General features: G+C 39.7%; 1 protein-coding gene across 17 annotated transcripts in view; it reads left to right on the plus strand.

The window, feature by feature from the left end:
- The window catches only part of DTNB (dystrobrevin beta), a 295,200-nt gene that overhangs the window by 81,437 nt on the left and 200,458 nt on the right, over nt 1-13,305 (plus strand). For all 17 annotated transcript variants that reach the window (XM_063648879.1, XM_054474817.2, XM_054474818.2 and 14 more), the window contains exons 7-8: nt 9,145-9,250; nt 12,972-13,138. In XM_063648879.1, the coding sequence (XP_063504949.1) occupies nt 9,145-9,250; nt 12,972-13,138 (273 nt within the window). The remainder of the gene's footprint in view (nt 1-9,144; nt 9,251-12,971; nt 13,139-13,305) is intronic.

Genomic DNA, 13,305 nt, shown 5'->3' on the forward strand with positions numbered 1-13,305 from the left:
CCCACTGCAGCTGGCATGCCTGGCTGTGCATAGTGGCCAGACCCCACACTCCTTCACACTCCCTTCACTGCTCTGCACCTGGCTCGCCCTTGGTAGGCGTGGGATCCAGGCTGGTAGCGTGAGCCGAGTACAGCCTGCCAGGCCGAGTGGGGGGAACGAGTCCAGTGGGCCCAAGCAAAACTCGGGCAAAGGTGCCACTGGCCACAAAGGAAAAGCATCACCCCAGGAATCCTGTAACAATATTGACTTTAGTTTGAATAGTTCAACCCACCTTGCAGGGAATTTTTAATTTGATGCCTATCTTTATGAAAAGGAAACCTGAGGCTGGGCATGGTGGCTCACGCCTGTAATCCCAGCAGGCCGAGGTGGGTGGATCACCTGAGGTCAGGAGTTCAAGACAGCCTGGCCAACGTGGTGAAACCTCGTCTCTACTAAAAATACAAAAATTAGCCAGGCGTGGTGGCGGGTGCCTGTAGTCCCAGCTACTCAGGAGGCTGAGATAGGAGAATTGCTTGAACCCAGGAGGCAGAGGTCGCAGTGAGCCGAGATGGCACCACAGCACTCCAGCCTGGGCGACAGAGTGAGACTCCATCTCAAAAAAAAAAAAAGAAAAAAGAGAAAAGAAAAAGAAATCTGAATAAGCAAAGAATGGAGAGAAAGGGAGGAGACGTGAGCAGATAGGAAAGTAGACACATTCTTACAATCAATGTATGCAGGAGATACTGTTGATAACACTTTATTGGACACCATGCCACATTTCCCTTGATTCAGGGAGGCAGTGGCAATTGTATAAAAATGGGATTATACTATTGCTGGTTAATTTTAAGAATAGCAACAATATTTCATGCCTGGAGGTGTCCTCTGATTACATTTGACAAAATATTCTCTCCAGCTATGTAGCGAAATGATTTTTCTCCTCACTTCGAAGTGAGACGTCTTTTGAATGTTCTGACTTTGTTTTCCTGGACACTGAATAGAGTTTGGCAAGCATTGCCTGGCAGGTGTATCTATATTTGTTATTTCATAGGTATTCTAATTAAGGAGATTTTATAATCTCCGTTAGCAACCCTTTGCTACTGTGTACTTTGGTGTGGATTAGTAGTGTTTCATTGATTTGAAGAAACTTTTTCATATCTTAATATTTCTGATGTTGAGATATATAGCCAATGATACCTCACAATTGCAGTTGGTTAGGCAGTGGTTATGATGGGCTGTCATTTCCTGCACACGTGTGAACTTGATCATAGGTGATCATTTGTTGTCACTTCAACTGAGTTGTATCCACTTTTGGCACTACATGTGTTGTCATTTAAAATGTTCTCAGAGGCCAGGCACAGTGGCTCACGCCTGTATTCCCAGCAGTTTGGGAGGCCGAGGCAGGTGGATTACAGGGTCAAGAGATCGAGACTATCCTGGCCAACATGGTGAAACCCCCGTCACTACTAAAAATACAAAAATTAGCTGCGCATGGTGGCGTGCACCTGTAATCGCAGCTACTTGGGAGGCTGAGGCCAGAGAATCGCTTGAACCCGACAGTCAGAGGTTGCAGTGAGCCGAGATCATGCCACTGCACTCCAGCCTGGCAATAGAGGGAGACTCCGTCTCAAAAAAAAAAAAAAAGTTCTCGGAAGAGTATACTGTGATTTGGCATTAAACACAATGTTGTTATAAATGCAGAAAGGTGTGGATAGAATAGAGGGGAATATACTGGATGTTAGTCAAACAAATATTCAGCATTGGAGGAAGTCCATATTATTTTGCAAAGCAACAACCAGGTGCTTTTTAGAGCCTTTTTTTTTTTTTTAAATGAGGCTTTATAGAGCCTCATTTAAAAAAGAGGATATCCCCAAATAGATGAAGCTGTATTTTTTTATTACTGAGATATAACCAAAATAATTTCTTGTCACACTAAAGCATTGCATCTGAAGGTAGACCAAACTGCCAAGTTCCCCTGAATAGATGAAAGGAATTTCAGTTCATCAAGAGGCTGGTGTGACCAATTCACATGTCACGAAGGATTATGGTTAATTAAGTCATTGAGTTAGTTAAATTGGCTGAGTGCTTTTCTTTCTTAGGGGTAGAAAAAAAATAATGGTGTATCTTACAAGTGATCTTATAAGTGCATCTTAGATGGGATGAAATACAGGGTGTAGAATGGGTTTTATTATGATCAGGTCTCCATAGTAATGAGGCCTGTCTCACTAGCATAATTAGATTGAACAAAATTGTAGAGACCTAGAAGTGAGATTTTCTTCTAGTTGGGCCTGTGAAGGAGAGAGTGTCTTACTAAATGAATCCTTACATAGAAACGACAAGTGGCTTCAAGATTGTTTGCTTTTTAGAAAAGAATTTTTGTTAGCAGTACTTGCTGTCCACATGCTCTAGGAAAACACCCCCCCCGCCCCGACTTCCCCACTGTTGATTCATGAGCTGAAAGAAGTTCCCCAGCCTGTGGGGTGTGGGGCTGTTGGTCCAGGTCCTTCTTGGTGTTCATTGGTGGCACAGTCCAGTGTGCAGTCCCATTCTGGACTTCCAGTGTTCCCTCTGCCTTACTGCTTTATGTATGACTAACTAGTATTCAAGTAAAGCAGAAAAATTCATCACCCAAAAAACGAAGGACCCTGGTCTCCTCGTCACTTTATTCAGTGGCTCAATGGCAGCCTAAGGAAGAGGAGTGTGCTTTCTCAGATATTGGTTTTATTATTCCTTTTAATCATAAGCAAATTTGAGTTTAAATCATCATTTTGCAATACAGCTCTGTTGATGTCCTTATTTTTCATAAAAAACTCGATTCACTCCTCATTGCCTGCTGGATAAGCTTCTTAGCATGACGTCGTGGCTCTCAGCAGTCGAACCACAGTCTGTCTTTTCACCGCCATTCCTGATTGCTCCCGCTCTACCCAATCCCTCTCCTGTTCCTACCCTTAGCATACCATGGGATCTTTTTAGCTATTGCCACAGGGCCATGGGGTTGCACTGTTTACATCCCCCTCAGTGTTGTGTGAGAGCATCTGTCTCTCCACAGCCTTGCCAACAGCACGTGTTCCCACACTTGAATTTTTGCCAATCTGATGGGTGAGAAATGTTATCTCAGTGTAGTTTTGATTTGCATTTCTCTTGTTTTGAGTAACCTGTTTTGAGTGAGTCAAAGCAGTCAAACTTTTTGTCTTTGTTTATATTCTTAGTTCTCACTGAAATGCCAGTAACCCCTGACTTGCTGTCTCTCCTCCAAAAAAGGCTTCAGATTCCACATCCCAGCAAAAATGTGCCTCCTTCTTTGATGTTTTTAATCTTTCATCTTAGGATTGTGTCCTCTTCTCTACTTCCATGACATGTTACCTACAGCTCAGTTATGCCCTGAAGGGAGGGACCTTGCTGTCCTTCAGCTTTCCATCCCCAGTGACTGACAGTGTCTGGAAAACTATCAATACTTACTATTTCCTGGATTAATTGAATGATTTTTTAAACATTTTTTTTTTTGAGACGGAGTCATGCTCTGTCGCCCAGGCTGGGGTGCAGTGGCGCAGTCTCGACTCACTGCAACCTTCCCCTCCTGAGTTCAAGCAATTCTCTTGCCTCAGCCTCCAGAGTAGCTGGGATTACAGGCGCCCACCACTGCACCTGGCGAATTTTTGTATTTTTAGTGAGATGGAGTTTCGCCATGTTGGCCAAGCTGGTTTCAAACTCCTGACCTCAAGTGATCCGCCTGCCTCAGCCTCCCACAGTGTTGGGATTATAGGTGTGAGCCACCGCACCCGGCTGCCTATGCTTAACTGAAGTATTTTAAGTTAAGTATGACATGAGAAAATTAGTAATTTTGGTTTGAATTCTAATTGAAAGCTTAAACTTCATAATGTACTTGCATCCTCCTTGTTTTCATCAATATTATTCCATGTTTTTCTCAAAGGAAATAATCTTTGCAATGAGAGAAACAATATTTCAGAATATTTGAAGTTTTTCTAATCTTTATCCATAACAAATAAAAATATCTCTAATAAAAAGCAGAGTAACATTATATTATTTTGTCATTATAAATTACTCTTATTTTCAAACTCCAAAATAAATCTGTGATGTGGGGAAATTCAGTGTGAAAATAATTGAAAGGCTGCCCCTTTCAGTTACAACTCTGTAACTCTGATTAATGTATGTTTGCCCTTGCAGATAACATATCTCTGTAACTATACTCAGAAGTTTGCATAAAAATGTTTTAACCTGAAAACTTTAGAAGTGTCCCTTTCAAGACAGTTAACTAAATGTCATACATTATTTAAATGATAAGGCAATGGGTAAATATTTATATGTTGCACATAATAGGAGTTTTTGTTGGAAATGATGAAGTTGGAGACTGTAGCAATGATGATCTGTTGCTAAATTATTTTACTTTCTCACGTTATTTTATTGATACTGGATTTTTCATTTTTAAGGGGTTACTCCTCTCCCCTTTTAAAAATGGGAAGAGATAGTCAAGGGTGGAGGAAGGGAAGTGAGAATGGCATATAGGGTAATAGTTGTCAGTCTAGATTAGAATAACAAAGAGCAACAAACAGAAACACTTGTTTCTAAGAAAAAATATGAGACTGCATACAATATAAAAGCCATCTCAGTGTTTTATAGAGGGAGGCATAAATAAATCATGGTGGTTTCGCTCAGTGGATCAGGCAGCTGTTAAAATGATTAGAAATGAAGAATTTGTACAACACAAAATGTTTAATAGAATGTTAAGTGAAAAAACAGATGACATATTTATATCTATTCTGTTCATAAGTATGTAGAAATATATATACATCTGGAGGGAAATAGAGAAAAATGAGAATTGTGGGAATGCATGATTTGCATTTTGTTATAGTTTGTATTAATATTAAGCTGTTAAGGAGAAATGCAAAGAATGTGTTCAACTCAAGATCAAAAACAAAATAAAAAGATAGGGGACAAAAAGAGCCAACCTACATTTCATAAAATTATTTATTGAGTCATGGAATTTTAGAGATGGGAAGCCTCTCCTAACAGGTCTCAAAATTTTTGGTCTCAGGACCTCATTATACTGTAAAAATTATTGAGGACCCCAGAGAGCTTTTATTTATATGGGTTAATTCTGTCAGTATTTCCATATTAGAAGTTAAAATTGAGGCTGGGCATGGTAGCTCACGCCTGTAATCCCAGCACTCTGGGAGGCCGAGGCGGGTGGATCACTTGAGGTCAAGAGTTCAAGACCAACCTGGCCAACATGGTGAAACCCCGTCTCTACTAAAAATAGAAAAATTAGCTGGGCGTGGTGGCGCATGCCTGTAGTCCTAGGTCCTTGGGAGGCTGAGGCAGGAGAATTGCTTGAACCTGGAAGGTGGAGGTTGCAGTGAGTCAAAATCGAGCCACTGCACTCCAGACTGGGCAACAGAGCAACACTCTGTCTCAAAAAAAATAAAAATAAAAGTTGAGAAATAAAAGAAAATTAAGTCACTTAAAAATAACGATGAACCTATTATATGTTAACATAAATAACATTTTTATGAAAAATAACTATTTCAAAACAAAAATTTAATGAGAAGAGTGCCATAGTTTTGTATTTTTGCATATCTTTAATATTTGCCTCTATAGAAGACACATGGATTCCCATGTTTGCTTATCCATTCAATCTGTTGTGATATGCTGTTTTGGTTAAAATTTGGAAGAAAATTTGGCCCCAGACAGCTATATAGTTGGGAAAGGGAGAGTCTTTTAATAGCCTTTTCAGATAATTGTGGCTTCATCACATTGTCTCTGGAAAACCCCACTGTATACTCTTGAGAGAATTAGATTGAAAAAGACCAATAATGTCTTAGTATTATTATGAAATACTCCAAAACTCCATGAAACTCCATGAAAATGTTTAAATACCTTCCAGGGGTTCCCTGATCACACTGAGAACTGCTATTTTAGCCCTTGAAAGATGAGAAAACTGAAACTCAGAGATGTTCAGTGATTTTCTCCAAATCACATGGTTGGTGGAAGACAGAGTGCTTGGACATGGCTCTGCTAGTTTCATTCCTCATGTTTATGGAAAATGTCATATATGGTGTGACTTTAGGACAATTTTTGGAGATTGATCCTGAGTTTATTTATGAGGGTCTTCAGAGGTATCAAAATCTAATTCTACCTTGTCATCTTGAAGATTTAAAAAAAACTCCATGGTCGGGTGCAGTGGTTCACGCCTGTAATCCCAGCACTTTGGGAGGCTGAGGTGGGCGGATCTTGAGGTTAGGAGATTGAGACCATCCTGGCCAACATGGTGAAATCCCATCTTACTAAAAATACAAAAATTAGCTGGGCGTGGTGGCGTGTGCCTGTAATCCCAGCAACTCAGGGAGCTGAGGCAGGAGAATTGCTTGAACCAGGGAGTCAGAGGTTGCAGTGAGCCAAGATCGCGCCACTGCACTGCACTCCAGCCTGGCGACAGAGCGAGACTCCGTCTCAAAAAACAACAAAAAAACACAAAAACTCCATGGTAGGCAAATCAAAACTTTTTAGAGAAAGTAGTATTAGAATTATAAGTGGATTATAAAAATGTAATTTTTAACACATATAAGCTATAGAAATACTAAACTTTTATGACAAAGTATATGATACATTTAATTTTGCTTGCCACTTTTTACTAGCTAAAAATTTTCTAGCATCTTCTATCTCAATAATTTTATTTTATATACATGTGTGTATGTGTGTGTGTGTGTGTATATATATATATATATATATTTTTTTTTTTTTTGAGATGGAATCTCACTGCGTCACCCAGGCTGGAGTGCAGTGGTGATATCTTGGCTCACTGCAACCTTTGCCTCCTGGGTTCAAGCCATTATCCTGTCTCAGCCTCTCAAGTAGCTGGGATTACAGGCACCCGCCACCACACCCAGCTAATTTTCATATTTTTAGTAGAGATGGGGTTTCACTGTGTTGGCCAGGCTGGTCTCGAACCATCTGCCTGCCTTGGCCTCCCAAAGTGCTGGGATTACAGGTGTGAGCTGCCACGCCCAGCCAATCTCAATAATTTTAAATAGACACTTTTGACTTTATCTTGGTTTGTTGGTTATTTGCATGTCCATAGAGGCATTTTCCATATCGGTTCCTCCATTCAAATATTAGGTGGCTTTATGGTTTTTAATGTTATTCACTGGTTCCTCCCAGATCCCACCAAGGTCTCAATAGTATTCTTGGATCCTGAGATGGAAAACACTTAGGGTAACCTTTATTTAGCCTATTTGAGTAAGTACTTCTCATGCTTCACCATCAGTGCTCAGTGATGTGTAGAGGCCCTTTGAATGACAGCTCCATACCGCCAATCATTCTGTCAGCCCTTTAGTGTAGCTCTCAGCTCCTCCTGCCCCCAGAGTAGTTCCATATTAGAAGTTAAATTGAGGAACTGTCCAATTACTTAACTACTTCCTGCCGGCCTGCAGGCTTTCTGGAGATGAGACTGTCCCTCGGCTTTCTTCATCTTTTCCAGATTTTTATTGCACAGCCTCTTTCCTGCTGTGCCTTCTACTCTACCTCCCTTTTCTATTCCCCATTTGCCAGTTTCTTATATTAAATATTATTCTCAATAAAAATGAACTCCAATTTACGTATACTGGAATCAAGATTCTGCCAGTCGCTAGAAAGATGCAGAGGAATAAGTCTGTCTAGTCTCAAGCCTTGCGAGACAGGAACTCTTGTTGGGAGGGTCCGGTGGTGGGTCCAATGGCAGCCCGGGGGGCCTCCGTCCTTCAGGCCGAGCATCACAGTCTCTTCACTCCTCGCTTCCAGTTTGTGTTAAATGTATATTTTTTAGTGGTAAAAATCAGAGTTATTTTGTAATCAGCCAGCAATATCTTTAGGTCAGCCCTAACCAGTTTTATCTTTTCTACCTTCCCCCCCCGAAATAAATGATTTAAACATTTTATGGGGAGACACCTATGTTTTTTATATCCTGTTGTTCACGTTAAGAAAGTGGTGGGACTGAGAACAGTTACTTGGGAAAGACCAAGGTGAAATTCTGGGTGTGCTTTTGGCTTCGCCCCAGTCACCACCCTGCCTCTGAGTGGTGGGATCAGGACATGGAGGAGGCAGCCGATGGCCGTGCACCTCCTGAGTGTGTGCCCTGTTGTCTGGGCTCTTCTTTTGGAACAATTTGAAGTCAGGTTTTCATGTCCAGGTTACAATCACGGAACTCTCTTGTTGAGTTGTGTGACCTGGACTTTCAGCTCCTTTTTCCTTTTCTTTGGAGCTGGAAAGGTGTCATGTGGGCTGGAGAAAATAAAAAGAAAATTAATTAATTTGAAATATTGTGGAGAATTCGTTCTATGTCATATAACTCTATTTTTATCATCTTTCTAGACTGCTTTCTAATTTGGTGTCTACGTGGGACATACTCTTTCAGTGTTTCATATACAGTGGAAGCTTACTATATATTTGTTAAAAAGAGAAATAAAGATAGAACAGAAAAATGGAGTCTAGCTAGGGAGATGGTATAACAGGAACATTGTGATGGGCATTTGGACATGTAGGTTCCAATCTCATCCTTATCGTAACTATCTCTGTGATGTTGTCAAATTATTTAAACTACTTAAACTTCTGTTTTCTCTAAATGAGAAAGTTATTAAATGATGTCTAGGTGTTTGCCCTTCAAATTATTATTATTATTATTTCAATAGTTACTTAAGTGCATCTTTTGTGCCAGGCACTGTTAGGAGAGCTGGAAATATGGTAGACAACCAGCCACAGTCCCTGCTCTTACACTTGGGTGTAGGATGTCTTCTCTTCCCCACTGGATAGCAGAAATCATAACTTGAAGGAGAGTCTTGGGTTTATGTCTGATTTGGGCCAGTCCACTACAAAACCTTTAAATGCTTTGTTTTCTTATCTTTAAAGTGAAGATAGTAATGTCTAACCTAGTTTACCTTATACAGTTGACTAAAATAAAATAATGTATATGGGAATACATTTGAATATACTAATAGTAGTAGTGTAAAGTACAGCATGTAGTAGTGTCTTTAGTAATGTAAAATATTTTATTTTGCTATGAAATTTACCATGTAATTCACTAAAGCTTGGATGGGAAAAATCCTAAATTAACTTAAACTTGGGAGTTTGGAGATTCCTAAAAAATTTAAAGTATATTTGTTTTTCTTCTCTTTACAGAGAAAGATAATGCTAAATATGTTTTTAGACATGATGATGGCTGACCCTCCTCCCCAGTGCCTTGTCTGGCTACCTCTCATGCACAGGCTTGCCCATGTTGAGAATGGTAAGCAGAACTTTTATTGTTCAATTCCTCATGCTATAGAAAGTATAGGAACTGATTATTTGCAATGTCCTTAGCTGTTAATATCATTGAAAATTAGAGTTGACATTTGCTGTCACTCTGTCATTTGATTTTGTGGTTTTGGCTTTCAGAAGAATTTTTTTTAAAAAAGGGAGGATACTTATTACTTTTTTTTTTTTTTTGAAACAGAGTCTCACTCTGTCGCCCAGGCTGGAGTGCTGTGGGGCAGTCCTGGCTCACTGCAACCTCTGCCTCCCGGGTTCGAGCAATTCTCCTGCCTCAGCCTCCCGAGTAGCTGGGATTACAGGCGCCGGCCACTACGCCTGGCTAATTTTTATCTTTTTAGTAGAGATGGGGTTTCACCATGCTGGCCAGGCTGATCTCGAAGAGACTTATTACTTTAAAAAGGATACCAAGAAGTAGGCTGGGCCTGGTGGCTGACACCTGTAATTCCAGCACTTTGGGAGTGAAGCGGGTGGATCACTTGTGATCAGGAGTTCCAGCCCGCCTGGCCGACATGGCGAAACCCTGTTTCTACTAAAAATACAAAAATTAGCTGGGCGTGGTTGTGAGTGCCTGTAATCCCAGCTACTTGGGAGGCTGAGGCAGGAGAATCACTTGAACCTGGGAGGTGGAGGCTGCAATGAGTTGAGATCGCGCCACTGCACTCTGGCCTGGGTGACAGAGTGAGACTCTGTCTCAAAAAAAAAAAACACAAGAAAGGATACCAAGAAGTAGTCATATCAGATCATACAACTTCAACTATAGGCTTTTCCTCCCTAAGATTTCAGATGATTGTTTTCTGTTTGAGCCCAACTGATTTTTAGCCATGACTTCCTGTTTCCTCTTTGATTTATCACACTCATAGCTATAAAAAACTGTATGTATGCTATATCAACTGCTAAAACTATAATTATTTTGGAATAATTTAAAGAAAAATAGCCTAGATACAATTTAACAGTGGGTTCCCTTTCTTTTTTTTTTCCCATTTTTTTTTCCCCTTCACCATTTTGCCTTGAAACTATTCTTGGTGTCACTCGCAGTAATTTGACATAAATCTTTGTTTTGCTTTGAGTTAAAATGGTACTTATCTCTTAGTGACTTCTTAATTTTTCCTGTTTGTGCCATCAGTTTATCTCCTCCTTTAGGTTGTTGGAGTTTGTTAAAGGGAAGGCCATTGTATTTCTAGTAACCTTCCGTCTCTCCAGGCTCTTGCCTTTCTTCATTCCTCAAAAGAGAAAGAGGAAGAGCCAAGAGTCCGCTTTTATCCCCCCTAGAAGAATAAAATAAACATCCATACTGTTTTTATTTTCTCGCTCTCCTATCCATACTTCAAAATAAAATTTTCTCAGCCTTTTACCCAACTATAGCTTTAGTTCACAAGTACTGCAGATTAAGGATTCGTTTCTTAAAGGACCAGAATCTCTCTAGACTAAAACAGCAAAATTTTTAAAACAGGATTATTGGATAGATTTAAATTTTGGAGAGCAATGCTTTTATAGCCTTAAGTGTTTTAGTAGTTTTATGTCCAATTGATTTTCATAAAATCATTTTGTATTTGCTATACCAAGTAGAAAGAGCCTCACTTGTCAAGATGTATTATTATCCATATGCATATGAACATTTTATTGTGACTTTTATAAAGTGTATAGTTTATTGATTACATTCTTAATGTATGTGGTTTGTAATATTTTTATCAGAGACACAGAAATGTTGTAAAATCATTAAAATATCTAGAAATAAAATATGTTACCTATCACTAATATTTTTCTGTATGTCTTAATTTTAATGGTGAGAAACAAATTATAAAATTATGGTATTTATGGTTTTTTTTGGTTTGGGCTCTATGAAGTTTGTCATGAATTATATTGACATTACTATGCATAAGGAGAAATGTTTATTCACTTAAGCAAAGTTGCACTTTTTAAATTGATTTACTCATCCAAGTATATAAGAAGGTAACTACTAAGTGATGCACTTTACCAAAATAATACTTTTACCAGAACCTGAACAGTCCTTCTTTTTCTTGTTTATAATTGACCCAACACACTTGTTAATTTTTTCATCATTCTGGTTCTCTGCTTTTCCACGTATCACCTATTCCACTGACTAAGGATTGGCTCTTGAGTGGTTTGGAAGAGAACACAGGAGAATCACATAGACATATATGTTCAACCAAAATTATCAGAATGTATTTGATAATTTAATACTAACATACATATATCTTTTAATATTAACCTAAATTACTTAGAATTATAAATACTGGCTGCACATATGTTGACCTCATTGACATTTGCTGAGACAGAAGGAGTCCTGTTCTCTGGAGGAACTATCCTAGGTTGTATAGTTAATTTGGAGCACATGCTCTTAATTAGCATTTCCAGCATTCCGTAGAAATACCTTGATGGCAAAAAACTGAATTTCTTAGAAGAAGTAATATCCTTTGGATTTCTCATTACTGAGTTTAGTTTTCTTTTAGTCCCTAGTGATCGTGTTATATAATCTTGTTACATTGTTTTTCTCACCTCATACTCAATATTTTTTGAGTCTTGATTCACTAGTTAATACATATTTTTGGAAGCAAGTCTAGAAGTCCCTATAATTGAAGTAAGATTGTAGTTTTATATATATAATGCTAGAAAGAGTTGTTCAATGAAGGTTTGAATATTCTATCCCTCTTTTCGTCTTCTTTTTTTTGTTTGTTTTTGAGACGGAGTTTTGCCCTTGTTGCCCAGGCTGGAGTGCAATGGTGCGATCTTGGCTCGCTGCAACCCCCGCCTCCCAGGTTCAAGCAATTCTTCAGCCTCAGCCTCCCGAGTAGCTGGGATTACAGGCATGCGCCACCACGCTTGGCTAATTTTATATTTTTAGTAGAGAACAGGGTTTCTCCATGTTGGTCAGGCTGGTCTCGAACTCCTGACCTCGTGATCTGCCTGCCTCGGCCTCCCAAAGTGCTGGGATTACAGGCGTGAGCCACCACGCCCGGCCTATCCCTCTTTTCTATTAACTTCCTTTTCTTGTGTTCAGAGTTGAATTGTCAGAGGAAACAATTGTGCTGCCAACATTTATAAGTATAAATAGTGATCTGTAACATACAGTTGTATATTGCCCTTGATAGTACATTGGAATGATTAGATTAGAATCATTAGTCTGTGTTGAATTTTTTTCTGATGTATTAAATCTTTTCTTTTTTTTCTAGTAAATGGCTAGTTAGACTAGCAGAGAATTTAGATTCTTTAGTTCTAATTTTGTTTTGTTTTGTTTTGTTTTTGAGACAGAGTCTTGCTCTGTCGCCCAGGCTGGAATGCAGTGGCATGATCTCCACTCACTGCAGCCTCTGCTTCCTGGTTTCAAATGATTCTTGTGCCTCAGCCTCCTGAGTAACTGAGATTACAGGCATGCGCCATCATGCGCAGCCAATTTTTTTGTAATTTTAGTAGAGACAGGGTTTTGCCATGTTGTCCAGGCTGGTCTTGAACTCCTGGTCTCGAGTGATCTGCCCACCTCAGCCTCCCATAGTGCTGGGATTACAAGGGCAAGCCACCGCATCCGGCTCTACTTTTGTTTTTACCTTTGTTTTTATATTAGTTTTGGTATTCGTCTGTATTGACTTTATTCTCCAAGTGAAAATTTATTCTTTCTTCTTTTATTCCATCCCTTCTCTCCTGCCCTTTTTTCTCCCCTTTTCTCTCCTGTCCACAAGTCTTCCATCCCGTGGAGTGCTCCTACTGCCGATGTGAGAGTATGATGGGTTTCCGGTACCGATGCCAGCAGTGCCACAACTATCAGCTCTGCCAGAATTGCTTTTGGCGTGGCCATGCCGGTGGCCCTCACAGCAACCAGCACCAGATGAAGGAGCATTCCTCTTGGGTAACTGCTTTGTGTTTCATCTGTGTCCCTGAGTGTTAATCTGTTTGATCAGTAACAGCACCTGGACCAGTTTCCTCATGGATGCCTCCCAAATAAGGATGTGGTATAGTAAAATCTTAACACTAACATTTATGCCAGAATTGCAAAAATGTGCTTCCTCACTTGAT

Source organism: Pongo pygmaeus, chromosome 12 (assembly GCF_028885625.2).
Source record: "Pongo pygmaeus isolate AG05252 chromosome 12, NHGRI_mPonPyg2-v2.0_pri, whole genome shotgun sequence".
NCBI lineage: Eukaryota > Metazoa > Chordata > Mammalia > Primates > Hominidae > Pongo > Pongo pygmaeus.